The sequence below is a fragment of the Pseudophryne corroboree genome, chromosome 2 (genome assembly GCF_028390025.1).
Source record: "Pseudophryne corroboree isolate aPseCor3 chromosome 2, aPseCor3.hap2, whole genome shotgun sequence".
NCBI lineage: Eukaryota > Metazoa > Chordata > Amphibia > Anura > Myobatrachidae > Pseudophryne > Pseudophryne corroboree.
In genome coordinates this window covers 195,226,068-195,248,302 of record NC_086445.1, presented here as the reverse complement: position 1 = coordinate 195,248,302, position 22,235 = coordinate 195,226,068, and the positions used below count along the sequence as shown (strand labels likewise).

The 22,235-nt window shown below is 49.8% G+C and overlaps 1 protein-coding gene across 1 annotated transcript in view; it reads left to right on the top strand.

The window, feature by feature from the left end:
- The window catches only part of LOC135008417 (gametocyte-specific factor 1-like), a 525,710-nt gene that overhangs the window by 427,400 nt on the left and 76,075 nt on the right, over window positions 1–22,235 (top strand). Inside the window, exon 8 of the mRNA XM_063952201.1 lies at window positions 1,659–1,753. Coding sequence (XP_063808271.1) covers window positions 1,659–1,753 — 95 coding nt within the window. The remainder of the gene's footprint in view (window positions 1–1,658; window positions 1,754–22,235) is intronic.

Here is a 22,235-nt window from a genome sequence, read left to right as displayed (position 1 = left end):
AGGAGGTCGGACTCTCTGTTTGTCCTATTTGATCCCAAAAATTGGGTGTCCTGCTTCTAAGCAGACGATCTCTCGCTGGATCAGGTTCACTATCAAGCACGCTTATTCTACGGCAGGGCTGCCATGTCCAAAATCTGTTAAGGTCCACTCTACTCGTAAGGTGAGGTCTTCCTGGGTGGCTGCCCGGGGTGTCTCGGCAGTGCAACTTTGCCGAGCTGCAACTTGGTCTGGGTCGAACATGTTTGCAAAGTTTTACAAGTTCGATACTTTGGCCTCTGATGATCTGAAGTTCAGTCAGTCAGTTCTGCAGGATCCTCCGCGCTCTCCCTCCTGTTCTGGGAGCTTTGTAACATCCCCATGGTACTAATGTGGACCCCAGCATCCTCTAGGACGTAAGAGAAAATAGGATATTGGTTACCTACTGGTAAATCCTTTTCTCGTAGTCGGTAGAGGATGCTGGGCGCCTGCCCAGCGCTTAGTTTTCCTGCACATGTTATTTGGTTCAGTACAACTTCGTTTTAGTTAAGTACTGCATTGTTACTTGGTAATTAATGTTTCGGCTGTTGCTGAGTAGTTCAAGCTAGTTGTCTTGACGTGCCTTGTATGTGTGAGCTGGTATGAATCTCACCACTATCTGTGTTAAGTCCTTCTTTCGAAGTATGTCGTCTCCTCGGGCACAATTTCTAAACTGAGTCTGCTAGGAGGGGAGGAGCCAGCCCACGCTCTCAAACTCTTAAAGTGCCAATGGCTCCTGGTGGACCCGTCTATACCCCATGGTACTACTGTAGACCCCAGCATCCTTTACGGACTACGAGAAAAGGATTTACCGATAGAGAAAATAGGATTTTGGTACCTATCTGAGGAATCACTGCAGTGTACTCAGGATAGTACACATTCTCAGGCTAGTGGATCTGAACCAGTATGGTTAGATCAATTAAAATGGATGATTTCAAATATTTTGATTAAATTATCCCAAAATGAGAAGGAGACGCAATACTTAAGGCAATCTGTTGATGACCTGATGAATAGAGATTCAGTGGTCATTCCAGCATCTCAGACCCCTGCCAGTTTTCAACAGAAACGTACTGTGGCCCAAATCATGCAGGCTGATACCGATGATTATGATGTATCAGACCCAGAGGAGGGTGAGCGTCTCCTCGGGCAGTTTCCTAGACTGAGTCTGGTAGGATGGGCATGGAAGGAGGAGCCAACCCACACTATCAAAATCTTAAATCTTAAAGTGCCCATGGCTCCTAGTGGACCCATCGATACCCCATGGTACTTTTGTGGACCCCAGTATCCTCTATGTACTACGAGAAAAGGATTTACCGGTAGGTAATTAAAATCCTATTTTTGCACTTCCTATTCCTACAGTATGTCCTTTTTCTTTTTCTTTTTTTTCTTTTTTTTTCTGTACCAATAGCTATTTTGCTTCTGGAAGCACGTTTAACCAAACAGTTGAGAACATACTAAAGAATCATGCTTAAGAGAGGTATCTTTATTGTGTTCGTTATTTTGTCTAATTAGCTCTTATTTATAGTGAGTGTTTAGAGATAATTAAATTTTTCCGCTAGATCGTTTATTTCAGGGTTGAGATACACAAATGAAAAAACGATTGGTCTGCATAATCATCTTACCTGATCTGTTTTATCTTGCAGTTCTAAGTTTGGGACTTTAATGGATCCGAAAAATAGTCTTGGTTCTAATTTACGTGCTCCTAAGTCTCTTCCGTATGTGCTGCCATGGCAAATGAGTAAGTACCCGTAACTATCTGTAACTTGAAATACTGCTAGTGGAGTATAGAGTAAGCTTTAGTTCTGTGCTCGCCTCCACCCTCCATTTTTATCACAGTGAACTTGGATGTCTCCAACAATTCCACTACAATTTGACACAGCCTGTAAATGTGGTTTACATAATATCTATGAAAGTGGCAGAAGAGTTTAGAGTCCTGTTATTTACAAAAGTATTTTGTGGATATGTTCAGCTTTTCCTTCCATACACCCCTTTCCTACTCACTCCTGTTCACACACTATGCTTTACCCACTGCAGTAACCAACAAAATGGTAGCCGCTAACATATACAGGTGAAGCTCAGAAAAGTAGAATATTGTTCAAAAGTTCATTTATTTCAGTAATTCAACCTAAAAGGTGAAACTAATATAGACTCATTACATGCAAAGTGAGATTTCAAGCATTTATTTGTTATAATTTTGATTGTGGCTTACAGTTTAAAAAAATCTCAAATCTGAGAAAATTAGAATATTACATAAAATTAAAAAAAAATTTAAATACAGAAATGTCGGCCCTCTGAAAAGTATAATCATGCATATGTATTCAGTACTTGGTTTGGGCCCCTTTTGCATGAATTACTGCCTCAATGTGGCGTGGCATGGATTCTATCAGCCTGTGGCACTGCTGAGGTGTTATGGAAGACCACAATGCTTCAATAGCGGCCTTCAGCTCTTTTGCATTGTTCGGTATCTCATATTTCTCTGACGTCCTAGTGGATGCTGGGACTCCGTCAGGACCATGGGGAATAGCGGCTCCGCAGGAGACAGGGCACAAAATTTAAAAGTTTGACCACTAGGTGGTGTGTACTGGCTCCTCCCCCTATGACCCTCCTCCAAGCCCCAGTTAGGTTTTTGTGCCCGTCCGAGCAGGGTGCAATCTAGGTGGCTCTCATAAAGAGCTGCTTAGAGTAAAAGTTTTGATAGGTTTCTTATTTTCAGTGAGTCCTGCTGGCAACAGGCTCACTGCAACGAGGGACCTAGGGGAGAAGAAGTGAACTCACCTGCGTGCAGGATGGATTTGCTTCTTAGGCTACTGGACACTAGCTCCAGAGGGACGATCACAGGTACAGCCTGGATGGGTCACGGAGCCGCGCCGCCGACCCCCTTGCAGATGCCGAAGTAAGAAGAGGTCCAGAAACCGGCGGCTGAAGGCTTTTCAGTCTTCATGAGGTAGCGCACAGCACTGCAGCTGTGCGCCATTGCGCTCAGGCACACTTCACACCAGCGGTCACTGAGGGTGCTGAGGGGGGCGCCCTGGGCAGCAATGAGATTACCTTTCTGGCTAAAAAGAATACATCACATATAGTCCCTGAGGCTATATGGATGTATTTCACCCCTGCCAGGTCTCAGAAAAACCGGGAGAAGAGCCCGCCGAAATAGGGGGCGGGGCCTATCTCCTCAGCACACAGCGCCATTTTCCTACACAGCTCCGCTGCTAGGAAGGCTCCCAGGCTCTCCCCTGCACTGCACTACAGAAACAGGGTAAAAAACAGAGAGGGGGGGCATTTTTTGGCGATATTATATATATTTAAGCAGCTATAAGGAAACAACACTTATATAAGGTTGTTCCTATATAATTATAGCGCTTTGGTGTGTGCTGGCAAACTCTCCCTCTGTCTCCCCAAAGGGCTAGTGGGGTCCTGTCTTCTATCAGAGCATTCCCTGTGTGTCTGCTGTGTGTCGGTACGTGTGTGTCGACATGTATGAGGACGATGTTGGTGTGGAGGCGGAGCAATTGCCGGTATTGGTGATGTCACCCCCTAGGGAGTCGACACCGGAATGGATGGCTTTGTTTATGGAATTACGTGATAATGTCAGCACGCTGCAAAAGTCGGTTGACGACATGAGACGGCCGACAAACCAATTAGCACCTGTACAGGCGTCTCAAACACAGTCAGGGGCTGTAAAACGCCCTTTGCCTCAGTCGGTCGACACAGACCCAGACACGGACACCGAATCTAGTGTCGACGGTGAAGAAACGAACGTATTTTCCAGTAGGGCCACACGTTATATGATCACGGCAATGAAGGAGGCTTTGCATGTCTCTGATACTGCAAGTACCACAAAAAGGGGTATTATGTGGGGTCTGAAAAAACTACCTGTAGTTTTTCCTGAATCAGAGGAATTGAATGACGTGTGTGATGAAGCGTGGGTTACCCCTGATAAAAAAACTGCTAATTTCAAAGAAGTTATTGGCATTATACCCTTTCCCGCCAGAGGTTAGGGCGCGCTGGGAAACACCCCCTAGGGTGGACAAGGCGCTCACACGTTTATCCAAACAAGTGGCGTTACCGTCTCCTGATACGGCCGCCCTCAAGGATCCAGCTGATAGGAGGCTGGAAAATACTCTAAAAAGTATATACACACATACTGGTGTTATACTGCGACCAGCAATCGCCTCAGCCTGGATGTGCAGTGCTGGGGTGGCTTGGTCGGATTCCCTGACTGAAAATATTGATACCCTGGATAGGGACAGTATTTTATTGACTATAGAGCAATTAAAGGATGCATTCCTTTATATGCGAGATGCACAGAGAGATATCTGCACTCTGGCATCAAGAGTAAGTGCGATGTCCATATCTGCCAGAAGAAGTCTATGGATACGACAGTGGTCAGGCGATGCGGATTCCAAACGGCATATGGAAGTATTACCGTATAAAGGGGAGGAATTATTTGGGGTCGGTCTATCGGATTTGGTAGCCACGGCAACAGCCGGGAAGTCCACCTTTTTACCTCAAGTCCCCTCCCAACAGAAAAAGACGCAGTCTTTTCAGCCGCAGTCCTTTCGTTCCTATAAGAACAAGCGAGCAAAAGGACATTCATATTTGCCCCGAGGCAAAGGAAAGGGTAAGAGACTGCACCAAGCAGCCCCTTCCCAGGAGCAGAAGTCCTCCCCGGCTTCTGCAAAGGCCTCAGCATGACGCTGGGACCTTACAAGCGGACTCAGGGGTGGTGGGGGGTCGCCTCAAGAATTTCAGCGCACAGTGGGCTCACTCGCAGGTGGACCCCTGGATCCTGCAGGTAGTATCTTAGGGTTACAGGTTGGAATTCGAGAAGTCTCCCCCTCGCCGGTTCCTAAAGTCTGCTTTGCCAACGTCTCCCTCCGACAGGGCGACGGTATTGGATGCCATTCACAAGCTGTATTCTCAGCAGGTGATAGTCAAGGTACCCCTTCTACAACAGGGAAAGGGGTATTACTCCACGCTATTTGTGGTACCGAAGCCGGACGGCTCGGTAAGACCTATTTTAAATCTGAAATCTCTGAACCTGTACATACAAAAATTCAAGTTCAAGATGGAGTCACTCAGAGCAGTGATAGCGAATCTGGAAGAAGGGGATTTTATGGTGTCCTTGGACATCAAGGATGCTTACCTTCATGTCCCAATTTGCCCTTCACACCAAGGGTTCCTCAGGTTCGTGGTACAAAACTGTCATTATCAGTTTCAGACGCTGCCGTTTGGATTGTCCACGGCACCCAGGGTCTTTACCAAGGTGATGGCCGAAATGATGATCCTTCTTCGAAGAGAAGGCGTATTAATTATCCCTTACTTGGACGATCTCCTGATAAGGGCAAGATCCAGAGAACAGCTGGAGGTCGGAGTATCACTAACTCAAGTAGTGCTCCAACAGCACGGGTGGATTCTGAATTTTCCAAAATCCCAACTGATCCCGACGACACGTCTGCTGTTCCTAGGGATGATTCTGGACACTGTTCAGAAAAAGGTATTTCTTCCAGAGGAGAAAGCCAGGGAGTTATCCGAACTAGTCAGGAACCTCCTAAAACCAGGGACAGTGTCTGTGCATCAATGCACAAGAGTCCTGGGAAAAATGGTGGCTTCTTACGAAGCGATTCCATTCGGCAGATTCCATGCACAAATTTTTCAGTGGGATCTGCTAGACAAATGGTCCGGATCGCATCTGCAGATGCATCAGCGGATAAAATTGTCGACAAGGACAAGGGTCTCTCTGCTATGGTGGTTGCAGAGTGCTCATCTGTTGGAGGGCCGCAGATTCGGCATACAGAACTGGGTCCTAGTGACCACGGATGCCAGCCTGAGAGGCTGGGGAGCGGTCACACAAGGAAGAAACTTCCAGGGCGTGTGGTCAAGCCTGGAAACGTCTCTTCACATAAATATACTGGAACTAAGAGCAATCTACAATGCTCTAAGCCTGGCAAAACCTCTGCTTCAGGGTCAGCCGGTGTTGATCCAGTCGGACAACATCACGGCAGTCGCCCACGTAAACAGACAGGGCGGCACAAGAAGCAGGAGGGCAATGGCAGAAGCTGCAAGGATTCTTCGCTGGGCGGAAAATCATGTGATAGCACTGTCGGCAGTGTTCATTCCGGGAGTGGACAACTGGGAAGCAGACTTCCTCAGCAGACACGATCTTCACCCGGGAGAGTGGGGACTTCATCCAGAAGTCTTCCACATGATTGTGGTCCATTGGGAAAGACCAATGGTGGACATGATGGCGTCCCGCCTCAACAAAAAACTGGACAGGTATTGCGCCAGGTCAAGAGATCCTCAGGCAATAGCTGTGGACGCTCTGCTAACACCATGGGTGTACCAGTCAGTGTATGTGTTCCCTCCTCTGCCTCTCATACCCAAGGTACTGAGAATTATACACCAAAGGGGAGTAAGGAGATGCTCACGGAAGATCCGTGGCCTCTACCTCTAAGAAGGGATCTGCTTCAGCAGGGACCGTGTCTATTCCAAGACTTACCGCGGCTGCGTTTGACGGCATGGCGGTTGAACGCCGGATCCTAAAGGAAAAGGCATTCCGGAAGAGGTCATCCCTACCCTGGTCAAAGCCAGGAAGGAGGTGACTGCACAACATTATCACCGCATTTGGAGAAAATATGTTGCATGGTGTGAGGCCAGGAAGGCCCCGACAGAGGAATTTCAACTGGGTTGATTCCTACATTTCCTGCAAACAGGATTATCTATGGGCCTCAAATTAGGGTCCATTAAGGTTCAAATTTCGGCCCTGTCGATTTTCTTCCAGAAAGAATTGGCTTCAGTTCCTGAAGTCCAGACTTTTGTAAAAGGAGTACTACATATACAGCCCCCGGTTGTGCCCCCAGTGGCACCGTGGGATCTCAATGTAGTTTTGGATTTTCTCAAATCCCATTGGTTTGAGCCACTCAAATCGGTAGATTTGAAATATCTTACATGGAAAGTAACCAGGCTACTGGCTCTGGCTTCAGCCAGGAGAGTGTCAGAATTGGCGGCTTTGTCGTATAAAAGCCCATATCTGATTTTCCATTCGGACAGGGCAGAATTGAGGACGCGTCCTCATTTTCTGCCTAAGGTGGTATCAGCGTTTCACCTGAACCAGCCTATTGTGGTGCCTGCGGCTACTAGCGATTTGGAGGATTCCAAGTTGCTGGACGTTGTCAGAGCATTGAAAATATATATTTCAAGGACGGCTGGAGTCAGAAAATCTGACTCGCTGTTTATACTATATGCACCCAACAAGATGGGTGCTCCTGCTTCTAAGCAGACGATTGCTCGTTGGATTTGTAGCACAATTCAACTGGCACATTCTGTGGCAGGCCTGCCACAGCCTAAATCTGTCAATGCCCACTCCACAAGGAAGGTGGGCTCATCTTGGGCGGCTGCCCGAGGGGTCTCGGCATTACAACTCTGCCGAGCAGCTACGTGGTCAGGGGAGAACACGTTTGTAAAATTCTACAAATTTGATACCCTGGCTAGGGAGGACCTGGAGTTCTCTCATTCGGTGCTGCAGAGTCATCCGCACTCTCCCGCCCGTTTGGGAGCTTTGGTATAATCCCCATGGTCCTGACGGAGTCCCAGCATCCACTAGGACGTCAGAGAAAATAAGATTTTACTTACCGATAAATCTATTTCTCATAGTCCGTAGTGGATGCTGGGCGCCCATCCCAAGTGCGGATTGTCTGCAATACTTGTACATAGTTATTGTTACAAAAAAATCGGGTTGTTTATTGTTGTGAGCCATCTTTTCAGAGGCTCCTACGTTATCATACTGTTAACTGGGTTCAGATCACAAGTTGTACGGTGTGATTGGTGTGGCTGGTATGAGTCTTACCCGGGATTCAAAATCCTTCCTTATTGTGTACGCTCGTCCGGGCACAGTATCCTAACTGAGGCTTGGAGGAGGGTCATAGGGGGAGGAGCCAGTACACACCACCTAGTGGTCAAACTTTTAAATTTTGTGCCCTGTCTCCTGCGGAGCCGCTATTCCCCATGGTCCTGACGGAGTCCCAGCATCCACTACGGACTATGAGAAATAGATTTATCGGTAAGTAAAATCTTATTTTCTCTTGGCAATGCCCATAGATTCTCTCTTTCTGTAACGTCCTAGTGGATGCTGGGGACTCCGTAAGGACCATGGGGAATAGACGGGCTCCGCAGGAGACTGGGCACTCTAAGAAAGATTTAGTACTACTGGTGTGCTCTGGCTCCTCCCTCTATGCCCCTCCTCCAGACCTCAGTTAGAATCTGTGCCCGGCCAGAGCTGGGTGCTTTTAGTGAGCTCTCCTGAGCTTGCTAATAAAGTATTTTAGTTAGGTTTTTTATTTTCAGAGAGCTTCTGCTGGCAACAGACTCTCTGCTACGTGGGACTGAGGGGAGAGAAGCAAACCTACTAACTGCGGCTAGGTTGCGCTTCTTAGGCTACTGGACACCATTATCTCCAGAGGGATCGAACACAGGAACTTAGCCTTGGTCGTCCGTTCCCGGAGCCGCGCCGCCGTACCCCTCGCAGAACCAGAAGACAGAAGCCGGCGGGTTGAAGCAAGAAGACGTCGAAATCGGCGGCAGAAGACTCCTGTCTTCATATGAGGTAGCGCACAGCACTGCAGCTGTGCGCCATTGCGCCCACACTAACCCACACACTCCGGTCACTGTAGGGCGCAGGGGGGGGCGCCCTGGGCAGCAATTAGATACCTCCTGGCGAAAGCAGCATATATACAATTGGACACTGTTATATGCATGTGCCCCCGCCATTAATTTTACACAAAATCGCGGGACAGAAGCCTGCCGCTGAGGGGGCGGGGCCTTCTTCCTCAGCACTCACCAGCGCCATTTTCTCTCCACAGCTCCGCTGAGAGGAAGCTCCCCAGGCTCTCCCCTGCAGACTCACGGTAGAAAGGGTAAAAAGAGAGGGGAGGGGGGCACATAAATTTAGCGCATTTAATATATATACAGCAGCTACTGGGTAAACACTAAGTTACTGTGTGATTCCTGGGTCATATAGCGCTGGGGTGTGTGCTGGCATACTCTCTCTCTGTCTCTCCAAAAGGCCTTGTGGGGTTCCTGTCCTCATATAGAGCATCCCCTGTGTGTGTGGTGTGTCGGTACGCGTGTGTCGACATGTTTGACGAAAAGGGCTCTGTGGAGGCAGAGCAAGTACAGATGAATGACGTGTCCCCGCCGACGGCGCCGACACCTGATTGGATGGATATGTGGAAGGTGTTAAATGATAATGTAAACTCCTTGCATAAAAGGTTGGATAAAGCTGATGCCTTAGGACAGTCGGGGTCTCAGCCCATGCCTGATCCTACAGTGCAGAGGCCGTCAGGGTCTCAGAAGCGCCCACTATCCAAAATGGTTGACACAGATATCGACACGGATTCTGACTCCAGTGTCGATGACGATGATGCAAAATTGCAGCCTAAAATGGCTAAAGCCATCCGCTACATGATTATAGCAATGAAGGATGTATTGCACATATCAGAGGTAAACCCTGTCCCTGACAAAAGGGTGTATATGTATGGGGAGAAAAAGCAAGAGGTGACCTTTCCCCCTTCACATGAGTTAAATGAATTATGTGAAAAAGCGTGGGATTCCCCCGATAAGAAAGTGCTGATTTCCAAAAGGTTACTGTGGCGTACCCTTAACCGCCAACGGACAGGATGCGCTGGGAATCCTCCCCTAGGGTAGATAAAGCTCTGACACGCTTATCTAAAAAGGTGGCCCTGCCGTCACAGGATACGGCCGCCCTAAAGGATCCTGCAGATAGGAAGCAGGAAAGTATCCTGAAGTCTGTTTATACACACTCAGGTACTATACTGAGGCCGGCAATTGCGTCGGCCTGGATGTGTAGTGCTGTAGCAGCATGGACAGATAATCTGTCTGAGGAAATGGATACCTTAGACAAGGATACCATTTTACTGACCCTGGGGCATATAAAAGACGCTGTCCTATATATGAGGGATGCCCAGAGGGACATTTGCCTACTGGGCTCTAGAATAAATGCAATGTCAATTTCTGCCAGAAGGGTCCTGTGGACTCGGCAATGGACAGGTGATGCCGACTCCAAAAAGCACATGGAGGTGTTACCTTACAAGGGTGAGGAATTGTTTGGGGACGGTCTCTCGGACCTAGTTTCCACAGCTACGGCTGGGAAGTCAAACTTTTTGCCATATATTCCCTCACAGCCTAAGAAAGCACCGTATTACCAAATGCAGTCCTTTCGATCACAGAGAAGCAAGAAGGTCAGAGGTGCGTCCTTTCTTGCCAGAGGCAGGGGTAGAGGAAAGAAGCTGCACCATACAGCTAGTTCCCAGGAACAGAAGTCCTCCCCGGCTTCCACTAAATCCACCGCATGACGCTGGGGCTCCACAGGAGCCTGGAGCGGTGGGGGCGCGTCTCCGAAATTTCAGCCACCAGTGGGTTCGCTCACAGGTGGATCCCTGGGCTATACAGATTGTGTCTCAGGGATACAAGCTGGAATTCGAAGTGATGCCCCCTCACCGTTACCTCAAATCGGCCCTGCCAGCTTCCCCCATAGAAAGGGAAGTAGTGTTAGCGGCAATTCACAAGTTATATCTCCAGCAGGTGGTGGTGAAGGTTCCCCTCCTTCAACAAGGAAGAGGATACTATTCCACAATGTTTGTGGTACCGAAACCGGACGGTTCGGTCAGACCCATATTGAATTTAAAATCCCTGAACATTTATCTGAAAAGATTCAAGTTCAAAATGGAATCGCTCAGAACGGTCATTGCAAGCCTGGAAGAGGGGGATTTTATGGTGTCTCTGGACATCAAGGATGCTTACTTGCATGTCCCCATTTATCCACCTCATCAGGAGTACCTCAGATTTGTGGTACAGGACTGTCATTACCAATTCCAGACGTTGCCGTTTGGGCTCTCCACGGCACGAGAATATTTACCAAGGTAATGGCGGAAATGATGGTGCTCCTTCGAAAGCAAGGAGTCACAATTATCCCATACTTGGACGATCTCCTCGTCCAGAGAGCAGTTGCTAGTCAGCGTAGAACACACTCAGGAAGTGTTGCAACAGCACGGCTGGATTCTGAATATTCCAAAGTCGCAGCTGATTCCTACTACGCGTCTGCCTTTTCTGGGCATGATTCTAGACACGGACCAGAAGAAGGTGTTTCTCCCGGCGGAGAAAGCTCAAGAGCTCGTGACTCTAGTCAGAGACCTCTTCAAACCGAAACAGGTGTCGGTGCATCGCTGCACGCGAGTCCTGGGAAAGATGGTGGCATCATACGAAGCCATTCCCTTCGGCAGGTTCCATGCGAGGATCTTTCAGTGGGATCTGTTGGACAAGTGGTCCGGATCGCATCTTCAGATGCATCGGCTGATCACCCTGTCCCCGAGGGCCAGGGTGTCTCTTCTGGTATCCGTTCACATGGTCGACCATGTTATGGTCGACAGTCATTAGGTCGACCACTATTGGTCGACGTGGACACATGAAAATGGTCGACACATGAAAAGGCCGACATGAGTTTTTTAACTTTGTTTTTCTTTGGGGAACTTTTCCATACTTTACGATCCACATGGACTACGATTGGAACGGTAAAGTGTGCCGAGCGAAGCTGTAGCGGAGCGGAGGCACCATGCCCGAAGCATGGCGAGCGAAGCGAGCCATGCGAGGGGACGCGGTGCACTAATTGGGGTTCCCAGTCACTTTTACGCAAAAAACGACACCAAAAAAAGTTAAAAAAACTCATGTCGACCTTTTCATATGTCGACCTTTCATGTGTCGACCATGTCAATGGTCGACCATTCATACCGGAACCGTCTCTTCTGTGGTGGCTGCAGAGTGCTCACCTTCTCGAGGGCCGCAGGTTCGGCATACTGGACTGGGTCCTGGTGACCACTTATGCGAGCCTCCGAGGATGATGGGGGGCAGTCACTCATTGAAGAAACTTCCAAGGGTTGTGGACAAGTCAAGGAGGCTTGTCTGCACATAAATATCCTGGAACTAAGGGCCATATACAACGCCCTGAGTCAAGCGGAGCCTCTGCTTCGCAACCAACCGGTGCTGATTCAGTCAGAAAACATCACCGCAGTGGCTCATGTAAACCGCCAGGGCGGCACAAGAAGCAGAGTGGCGATGGCAGAAGCCACCAGGATTCTTCGTTGGGCGGAGGATCACGTGCAAGCACTGTCAGCAGTGTTCATTCCGGGAGTGGACAACTGGGAAGCAGACTTCCTGAGCAGGCACGACCTCCACCCAGGAGAGTGGGGACTTCATCACGAAGTCTTCACTCAGATTACAAATCGATGGGAACTGCCACAGGTGGACATGATGGCGTCCCGTCTCAACAAAAAACTACAAAGGTATTGCGCCAGGTCAAGAGACCCTCAGGCGATAGCTGTGGACGCCCTGGTAACACCGTGGGTGTTCCAGTCGGTCTGTGTTTACTCCTCTTCCTCTCATACCCAAGGTGCTGAGAATCGTAAGAAAAAGAGGAGTGAACAATACTCATTGTTCCGGATTGGCCAAGAAGGACTTGGTACCCGGAACTGCAAGAAATGCTCACAGAGGACCCATGGCCTCTGCCTCTCAGACAGGACCTGTTGCAACAGGGGCCCTGTCTGTTCCAAGACTTACCGCGGCTGCGTTTGACGGCATGGCGGTTGAGCGCAGGATCCTAGCGGAAAAAGGCATTCCGGATGATGTTATTCCTACGCTGATAAAGGCTAGGAAGGACGTGACAGCAAAACACTATCACCGTATATGGCGAAAATATGTTGCCTGGTGTGAGGCCAGGAAGGCCCCTACAGAGGAATTCCAGCTGGGCCGGTTCCTCAACTTCCTACAGTCTGGAGTGACTATGGGCCTGAAGTTGGGGTCCATAAAGGTCCAGATTTCGGCCCTATCCATTTTCTTTCAAACGGAACTGGCTTCTCTTCCTGAAGTTCAGACGTTTGTTAAGGGAGTTGCTGCATATTCAGCCCCCTTTTGTGCCACCAGTGGCACCTTGGGATCTCAACGTGGTGTTGGGTTTCCTGAAATCCCACTGGTTTGAGCCACTTAAGACCGTGGAGCTAAAGTATCTCACGTGGAAGGTGGTCATGCTATTGGCCTTAGCTTCGGCTAGGCGTGTGTCAGAATTGGCGGCTTTGTCATGTAAAAGCCCCTATCTGGTTTTCCATATGGACAGGGCAGAATTACGGACTCGTCCGCAATTTCTGCCGAAAGTGGTGTCATCTTTTCATTTGAACCAACCTATTGTGGTGCCTGCAGCTACTTGTGACTTGGAGGATTCCAAGTTGCTTGATGTAGTCAGGGCTTTGAAGATTAATGTAGCCAGAACGGCTGGAGTCAGGAAGACTGACTCGCTGTTTATCCTGTATGCATCCAACAAGCTGGGTGCTCCTGCTTCAAAGCAAACTATTGCTCGCTGGATCTGTAGCACGATTCAGCAGGCTCATTCTGCGGCTGGATTGCCGCTGCCAAAATCAGTTAAAGCCCATTCCACACGGAAAGTGGGCTCTTCTTGGGCGGCTGCCCGAGGGGTCTCGGCATTACAGCTTTGCCGAGCAGCTACTTGGTCGGGTTCAAACACTTTTGCAAAGTTCTACAAGTTTGATACCCTGGCTGAGGAGGACCTTGTGTTTGCCCATTCGGTGCTGCAGAGTCATCCGCACTCTCCCGCCCGTTTGGGAGCTTTGGTATAATCCCCATGGTCCTTACGGAGTCCCCAGCATCCACTAGGACGTTAGAGAAAATAAGATTTTACTTACCGGTAAATCTATTTCTCGCAGTCCGTAGTGGATGCTGGGCGCCCGTCCCAAGTGCGGACTTTCTGCAATACGTGTATATAGTTATTGCCGCAATAAGGGCTATGTTATTGTTGTATCAGGGTTGAACTGATGCTCTGTTGTTGTTCATACTGTTGACTGGGTAAGTTTATCACAAGTTATACGGTGTGATTGGTGTGGCTGGTATGAGTCTTGCCCTGGATTTCCAAAATCCTTGTCTTGTACTGTCAGCTCTTCCGGGCACAGTTTCTCTAACTGAGGTCTGGAGGAGGGACATAGAGGGAGGAGCCAGAGCACACCAGAATCTAAATTCTTTCTTAAAGTGCCCATGTCTCCTGCGGAGCCCGTCTATTCCCCATGGTCCTTACGGAGTCCCCAGCATCCACTACGGACTACGAGAAATAGATTTACCAGTTAGTAAAATCTTATTTTAATATATAGAAGAAATCCTCAGTCACTTTTCCTGTGTCAAAGGAACTAAATACCCTGTCTGAAGAACCGTGTGTTAATCCTGATAGGAAATTTCAAATCCCTAAACGGTTGTTATCATCCTTTCCTTTTCCTCCTAAGGATAGGAAAACAATGGGAAAATCTACCGACAGTGGATGCATCAGTATCTCTGCTTTCACGAAAAATTTGTAATGCCTGTCCCAGGTGCAGCCTCCCTAAAAGACGCGGCTGATCGCAAAATTGAGACTACGCTCAAATCCTTATATACAGCTGCTGGGGTGTCCCAGAGACCCACTATAGCATGTGGGTGGATTACAAGAGCCATTGCTAAATGGTCGGCTAACCTGATTGAAGGGTTAGACACCTTGGGTGACATGTAATAGGATGATTCTGAAATCGCCCCCTATCGCATGTTTTGAAAGCGTTAATTTTTTTGTTGAAATCGCAAATGTAATAGGATGCGAATTAGGGAGTGAAACATGCAATGTCATGCGATTTGTCACGATATGACCCAGTAATGTGCGCTTTTCTGACCAACCAGAATGCGATTTACAACACCACCATTACACACTAGCAATGAACCCCACCTATTTTCCGAGCTAAGTCCCCTGGAATCTGTATCACACACCCTATTTAAAGGGCTCCAGCGCCATTTTGCCCTTTGTTAGGCTGGGAGGAGTGTAGCATGGAGAGGAGAGTGACCAAGAGAGGCAGAGAGAGCAGCATGGTGGCAAGGAGGGCAGTGGCTGGGAGGAGTCAGGAGGAGGCTGGTGCTGGAAGCAGGCAAAGTGGCACAGAGGAGGAGGATTGTGAGAGGAAGCAGGAGGAAGAGCTGGAGGAGCCTCTACTTAGTGACATCGACTGGCAGGAGGAGGAGGGTGATGAGTGCCAGTTTGAGGAGGGTGAGGAAGGCCCTATGCCAGGGTGTTCTCCCAGTGGTCGCCATGTGCGTTCTCTCCTATGAGGAAAACTGTGCCCTAGTCAGGGCAATGGTGCCAGTTTTTAATCGGCTTCTGGGGAAGGATGACCACCGCACTAATATGGTGCGTAAGCACCCCAAAAGTGCGTTCCACAACATTGCGGGTGGCAATGTGTGCATCATTCTATTGATGCTGTGAAGGGCCTTGTGGATTACGCAGAGGTGTCATGAGCCACGGTAGACATCCATACCCTGAATCCCCTGCAAAATATAAGTTGTGGTTGTGAATGATTAATTAGTTGTTTTCAGGTATTTGTTACACACTAAGGTATAGTTAAATACCAGACCCTAACAGTCAGTTATTACTGCACATAAATACAATGATTAGAGGAAAGTAAGTTGACTTCATGGCACAAATAAGTGTGTTACTGACCAAATAAGCACACCATTATGGGTCAGGGTCATGCTGCATCCCAGCGACCAAGAGCCCACAGACTGAGTGGTGCCTGTGGCAAAAAAGTGCAGTGCGCACATTAATTTTTGTAGCCCAGACACTGCATAGTTGGCAGAGCCATATGGCTCCAAATCATGTCTCGTCTGCTCATATAAGCTCAAGAGGTTTCTGCGGTTCAGCCGAAACATCTCCACCACCTCTTGATCTAAGAGGGAGTCCAGGTACACCCTCGCACTGTACCTACGTGCAGCACGAAGTGGTCTGGGAACCTGGATCTGGTGTGCAGCCTGTGCCCTCCTCCTGTGCAGCTCCTCCAAATGTGCAATATCACATACACACCGCTCAACTCCTGACTGCAAAAACTCCATTGATCAATCCCTCACAGGTGCCCTGGATGATGTAGGTGTATTTGTAAGGGTGTTTCTGATGAAAGTATGGCTCACCTGTGCAAAATGTAACCCTTTGTATTTTTTGGATGGTGGAAGTACTCCACATCGCCTATCTCTCAGGTCTCAATTTACAGTCCTTTTGGACTGCCAAGTTTAGGGGCAAACCCAGAGGTTCTTCTACCGCCACCAGAGGCGCTAGAGGTAAACCACGCAAACCAGCAACTGCCGGTTCACAGGAACAGGACTCAAGCTCTGCTTCCTCAAAACCTTCAGCATGACGGAGGACCGCGATGCCTGGAAGACTGGCAGGTCACATCTGGACAACTTCATGCCATGATCCCTGTGTAATAGATCTTATTTCCCAGGGCTACAGACTGGAATTCCATGAGCTCCCACCTCAAAGATTCTTCAAATCAGGCTTACCAGTTTTACAAAAGGCAAGTATAACTTTACAGGACGCCATTCAAAAACTGGTACAGACCCAGGTCATTGTTCCAGTTCCACCTCATCTGCAAAATAAGGGGTGGTATTCCAACTTGTTTGTAGTACTGAAACCAGACTGTTCGGTGAGGCCGATTCAAATGTTCAAATTCAAGATGGAGTCTCTGAGAGTGGTGGTCTCAGGTCTGGAGGAGGGGGAATTCCTAGTGTGTCTGGATATCGGTGATCGCAAAAACACGCTATAGCGCGTATTTTACCCCAAAATGAGGACTGGGGACTCACTTTTTAAGAATGGGAGGGTCCCTAGGGACGTGCTCCGTTGGGATTGATTCTCTGGCGCTTGACTTTCTGCTCTGACGTTATTGGTCAGAGGGCGGGCACGTTGGACACGTGTGTCAGGCGGCTGCTGCTGGGCGGGATGATGGCAGTGCCGGCCAGAGAGAACGCTCTCAAGCTGAGAGGAGTGAGGGAGCCGGCACCACGGGAAGCAACAGCGCGGCGCTCCGGGACCAGGTGTAAGAGCTGCTGAATGAAAACGCCGTCATGCACTAGTCCACGGGTAGGGGAGAAGGGGGGTCCGTGATGCGAGAGCCGGGGTCTGAGCCGGAGCCGCTGCTGCCGGGTGACATCACCCGGCAGAGCGATTTAGTTTGCCGGGCCCGCCACCTGAGGGACAGATCCCTGCACAGAGCTGGCAGTGCAAAGGTAATTGAGGATGCAGGTAGGGTGCAGGGACACTGGGGTAGGAGTGTGAGTGTGCGGTGCTGGAGCCACTGTGCGGGGCCAGGCAGAAACTGAACAGCAGCAGGCCAATGCTCCTTTCACAGTGTTTGCCCCTTCTCCAGCCCAGTGTCCCCCACCATTACTCACCCTGCCTCAGAGTGTTTCCCCCTTCCCTCCCCAACCAGTCCACTGTGCCATCTCACTGCCCTCCCATCTAAACCCCCAATCAGTTCAGACATACTGATCCACCCCCCTAACCCAGTGTCACACTCCTATCTCACTGCCACCTTCCCACCCTGCTCAGTTCCTCCCCATTCATAGTGTCCCCCCATACAGCCCTGTGTCCCCCACCATCTCATGAACTCTCTCTTCCCTCCCCCCAACCAGCCCTCTGCCCCCATCTCACTGCCTCTCAGCAAGAACCCCCTTCTACTGCCTAGTGATCCCGCATCCCACCACCATCTCTCTGCCCCCTTCCCATCCTGCTCAGTGCCTCCCCATTCATAGTGTGAACTGTGCTCTGCCTGGCGCAAAGTGTATAATGTGCTGTACCTAGCGCAATGTGTATAACGTGCTCTGCCTGGCGCAATGTGTATAACGTGCTCTGCCTGGCACAATGTGTATAACGTGGTCTGCCTGGCGCAAACTGCATAACGTGGTCTGCCTGGCGCAAACTGCATAACGTGGTCTGCCTGGCGCAAACTGCGTAACGTGGTCTGCCTGGCGCAAACTGCGTAACGTGCTCTGCCTGGCGCAAACTGCGTAACGTGCTCTGCCTGGCGCAGACTGTGTAACGTGCTCTGCCTGGCGCAGACTGTGTAACGTGCTCTGCCTGGCGCAAACTGCGTAACGTGCTCTGCCTGGCGCAGACTGTGTAACGTGCTCTGCCTGGCGCAGACTGTGTAACGTGCTCTGCCTGGCGCAAACTATGTAACGTGCTCTGCCTGGCGCAAACTGTGTAACGTGCTCTGCCTGGCGCAAACTGTGTAACGTGCTCTGCCTGGCGCAAACTGTGTATAATGTGCTCTGCCTGTCGCAATGTGTATAATGTGCTCAGCCTGGCGCAATGTGTAGAACGTGCTCTGCCTGGCGCAAAGTGTATAATGTGCTGTACCTAGCGCAATGTGTATAACGTGCTCTGCCTGGCGCAATGTGTATAACGTGCTCTGCCTGGCACAATGTGTATAACGTGGTCTGCCTGGCGCAAACTGCATAACGTGGTCTGCCTGGCGCAAACTGCATAACGTGGTCTGCCTGGCGCAAACTGCGTAACGTGGTCTGCCTGGCGCAAACTGCGTAACGTGCTCTGCCTGGCGCAAACTGCGTAACGTGCTCTGCCTGGCGCAGACTGTGTAACGTGCTCTGCCTGGCGCAGACTGTGTAACGTGCTCTGCCTGGCGCAAACTGCGTAACGTGCTCTGCCTGGCGCAGACTGTGTAACGTGCTCTGCCTGGCGCAGACTGTGTAACGTGCTCTGCCTGGCGCAAACTATGTAACGTGCTCTGCCTGGCGCAAACTGTGTAACGTGCTCTGCCTGGCGCAAACTGTGTAACGTGCTCTGCCTGGCGCAAACTGTGTATAATGTGCTCTGCCTGTCGCAATGTGTATAATGTGCTCAGCCTGGCGCAATGTGTAGAACGTGCTCTGCCTGGCGCAAAGTGTAGAACGTGCTCTGCCTGGCGCAAAGTGTAGAACGTGCTCTGCCTGGCGCAAAGTGTAGAACGTGCTCTGCCTGGCGCAAAGTGTAGAACGTGCTCTGCCTGGCGCAAAGTGTATAACGTGCTCTGCCTGGCGCAAAGTGTATAACGTGCTCTGCCTGGCGCAAAGTGTATAACGTGCTCTGCCTGGCGCAAAGTGTATAACGTGCTCTGCCTGGCGCAAAGTGTATAACGTGCTCTGCCTGGCGCAAAGTGTATAACGTGCTCTGCCTGGCGCAAAGTGTATAACGTGCTCTGCCTGGCGCAAAGTGTATAACGTGCTCTGCCTGGCGCAAAGTGTATAACGTGCTCTGCCTGGCGCAAAGTGTATAACGTGCTCTGCCTGGCGCAAAGTGTATAACGTGCTCTGCCTGGCGCAAAGTGTATAACGTGCTCTGCCTGGCGCAAAGTGTATAACGTGCTCTGCCTGGCGCAAAGTGTATAACGTGCTCTGCCTGGCGCAAAGTGTATAACGTGCTCTGCCTGGCGCAAAGTGTATAACGTGCTCTGCCTGGCGCAAAGTGTATAACGTGCTCTGCCTGGCGCAAAGTGTATAACGTGCTCTGCCTGGCGCAAAGTGTATAACGTGCTCTGCCTGGCGCAATGTGTATAAGCGGCACTATGGTGTGGTGTAATGTTAATTGGCACTATTATGTGGTCACGCCCCTTCCCCATGAAGCCACGCCCCTAAATTTTTGTAACGCGCCTTCAGCGCGCACCACCTGAAGAGTCTGGGGCTCCAATTCACTTTCTGCCAAAAGGGCACCACAATGTATAGTTGCACAGCTCTGGTGCAGGGTGTCCTGCATGTTATGCAGCCCAGCAGCACTGTCACTCCATCCCCCCACCTTGCAACACTTTTGTAGTGTCCAAATAAGATTGATTAATAAAAACCTTCATTCTGATGGGACCCAGAAAAGGACCAGTAGGACCCCAATTTTAAAAAGTGAGGGGTCCCTCACTGTGGATGCAAAGTATGCGTACCTTCACATTCCGATCTGGCCGCCTCATCAGGCTTATCTACGGTTTACATTGCAGAACTGTCACTACCAGTTCCAGGCCCTGCCATTTGGTCTCTTCACGGCACCGAGGGTGTTCACCAAAGTGATGGCAGAGATGATGTTTCTACTCCGCAAACAGGAAGTGAACATAATTCCGTACCTGGACGATCTTCTGATAAAGGCATCGTCCAGGGAGCAGTGTGTCGGACAGCATTGGCCTCTCAACCAGACTACTCCTGGATCACGGGTGGATTCTGAACCTACCAAAATCTCACCTAAAACCGACACAGAGGCTTCTTTTCTTGGGAATGATACTGGACACAGAGTCTGTGTTCCTTCCCTTGGAAAAGGCTATGGTGATCCAGTCAATGGTTCGGACTGTCCTGAAGCCAACCCGGATCTCGGTGCATCTGTACATTCGCCTTCTACGAAGCGCTTCAGAACGGAAGGTTTCATGCGAGGCCCCTCCAGCTACATCTATTGGACAAATGGTCCGGATTACATCTTTACATGCACCAGAGGATCGGTCTGTCGCCAAAAGCCAGGATCTCCCTTCTGTGGTGGCTACAGACTTCTTGCCTAGTCGAGGGTCGGAGGTTCGGAATTCAGAATTGGATTCTGCTAACCACAGACGCAAGCCTCAGAGGTTGGAGCGCAGTCACCCAGGGGGTGCAGTTTCAGGGAAGATGGTCAAGTCAGGAAGTCGTCCTTCCAATAAACATCCTGGAACTCAGGGCTATCTACAACGCCGTTCTGCAGGCCTCATCTGTACTTCGGAATCAGGCCATTCAAATCTAGTTGGACAATTTGACGGCAGTAACGTACATAAACCGATAGGGCGGAACGAAAAGTAGAGCAGCAATGTTAGGTGTCAAGAATTCTCCTCTGGGCGAAAAAACACGCCGTGGCATTGTCGGCGGTCTTCATTCCTAGAGTAGACAACTGGGAAGCAGACTTCCTCAGCAGACACGAACTTACAGCCGGAGGTGTTCCTGTGGTTGACACATCGGTGGGGATATCCACAAATCGATATGATGGCCTCTCGACTCAACAAGAAGCTCAAGGCGGTATTGCTTCAGGTCGAGAGACCCACAAGCAGTGGCGGTAGACGCTCTGACGACTCCGTGGGTCTACCAGCTGGTGTACGGGTTTCCTCCACTTCCTCTGATCCCAAGAATTCTAAAAAGAAGAAAAAGGGAAAAGATTTAAGCAATACTCATTGCTCCAGACTGGCCTCAAAGGGCCTGGTACGTGCATCTTCTCGAGATACTGACTGAAGATCCGTGGCCTCTACCTCTTCGCTAGGATCTTCTGCAACAGGGCCCGTTCGTCTATAAAGACTTACCGCAGCTACTGTACGTTTAACGGCATGGAAGTTGAACTTTTGATTCTAGCCATGAGAGGGATTCCTCAAAAGGTTATCCCGACTATGATCCAAGCCAGAAAGGGGGTAACGTCTTAACATTACCATCGTATCTGGGAAAAATGTCTTTGTGTGAGAGCAGACCATATTCTACGGTGAAATTTCATCTGTGACGTTTCCTGCTTTTTATGCAGATTGGAATTTATGTGGGCATACGTCTAGGCTCCATTAAAGTCCAGATTTTCGGCCTTGTCTATTTACTTTCAGAAACAATTGGCTTCTCTACCTGAGGTCCAGACGTTCTTAAAGGTGTTCTGCACATCCAACCTCCCTTTGTGCCTCCCATGGCATCTTGCGATCTCAATTTGGTGCTGCAGTTCCTTCAATCGGACTGGTTTGAACCGTTACAGGAGGTTGACGTTAAGTACCTTACGTGGAAGACAGTCACACTGTTGGCCTTGGCTTCAGCAAGACGTGTGTCGGAGTTGGGGACGTTGTCTTACAAGAGCCCCTACCTAATTTTCCATGAGGACAGAGCTGAACTCAGGACTCGTCCGCAATTTCTTCCTAAGGTGGTGTCTGCGTTTCACATCAACCAACCTATTGTGGTTCCGGCTGTAACGGACACCTCTGCTACTTTACTTCAAAGTCTTTGGATGTCGTGAGGGCTTTGAAGGTGTATGTAAATAGAACAGCTCGTCACAGGGATTCAGACTCGCTGTTCGTTCTCTCTTATCCCAATAAAATTGGGTGTCCTGCTTTAAAGCAGTCAATTGCATGCTGGATAGCGAGCCTGATCCAGCATGCAATTGACTGCTTTGAAGCACGCTGGATCAGGCTCGCTATCCAGCATGCTTATTCCACGGCAGGCTCGCCAGTTCCAAAATCTGTACAGGCCCTCTCTGCTAGGTCGGTGGGTTCTTCTTGGGCGACTGCCCGGGGTGTCTCTGCTTTACAGCTCTGCCGAGCAGCTACTTGGTCAGGCTCGAACACGTTTGCTTA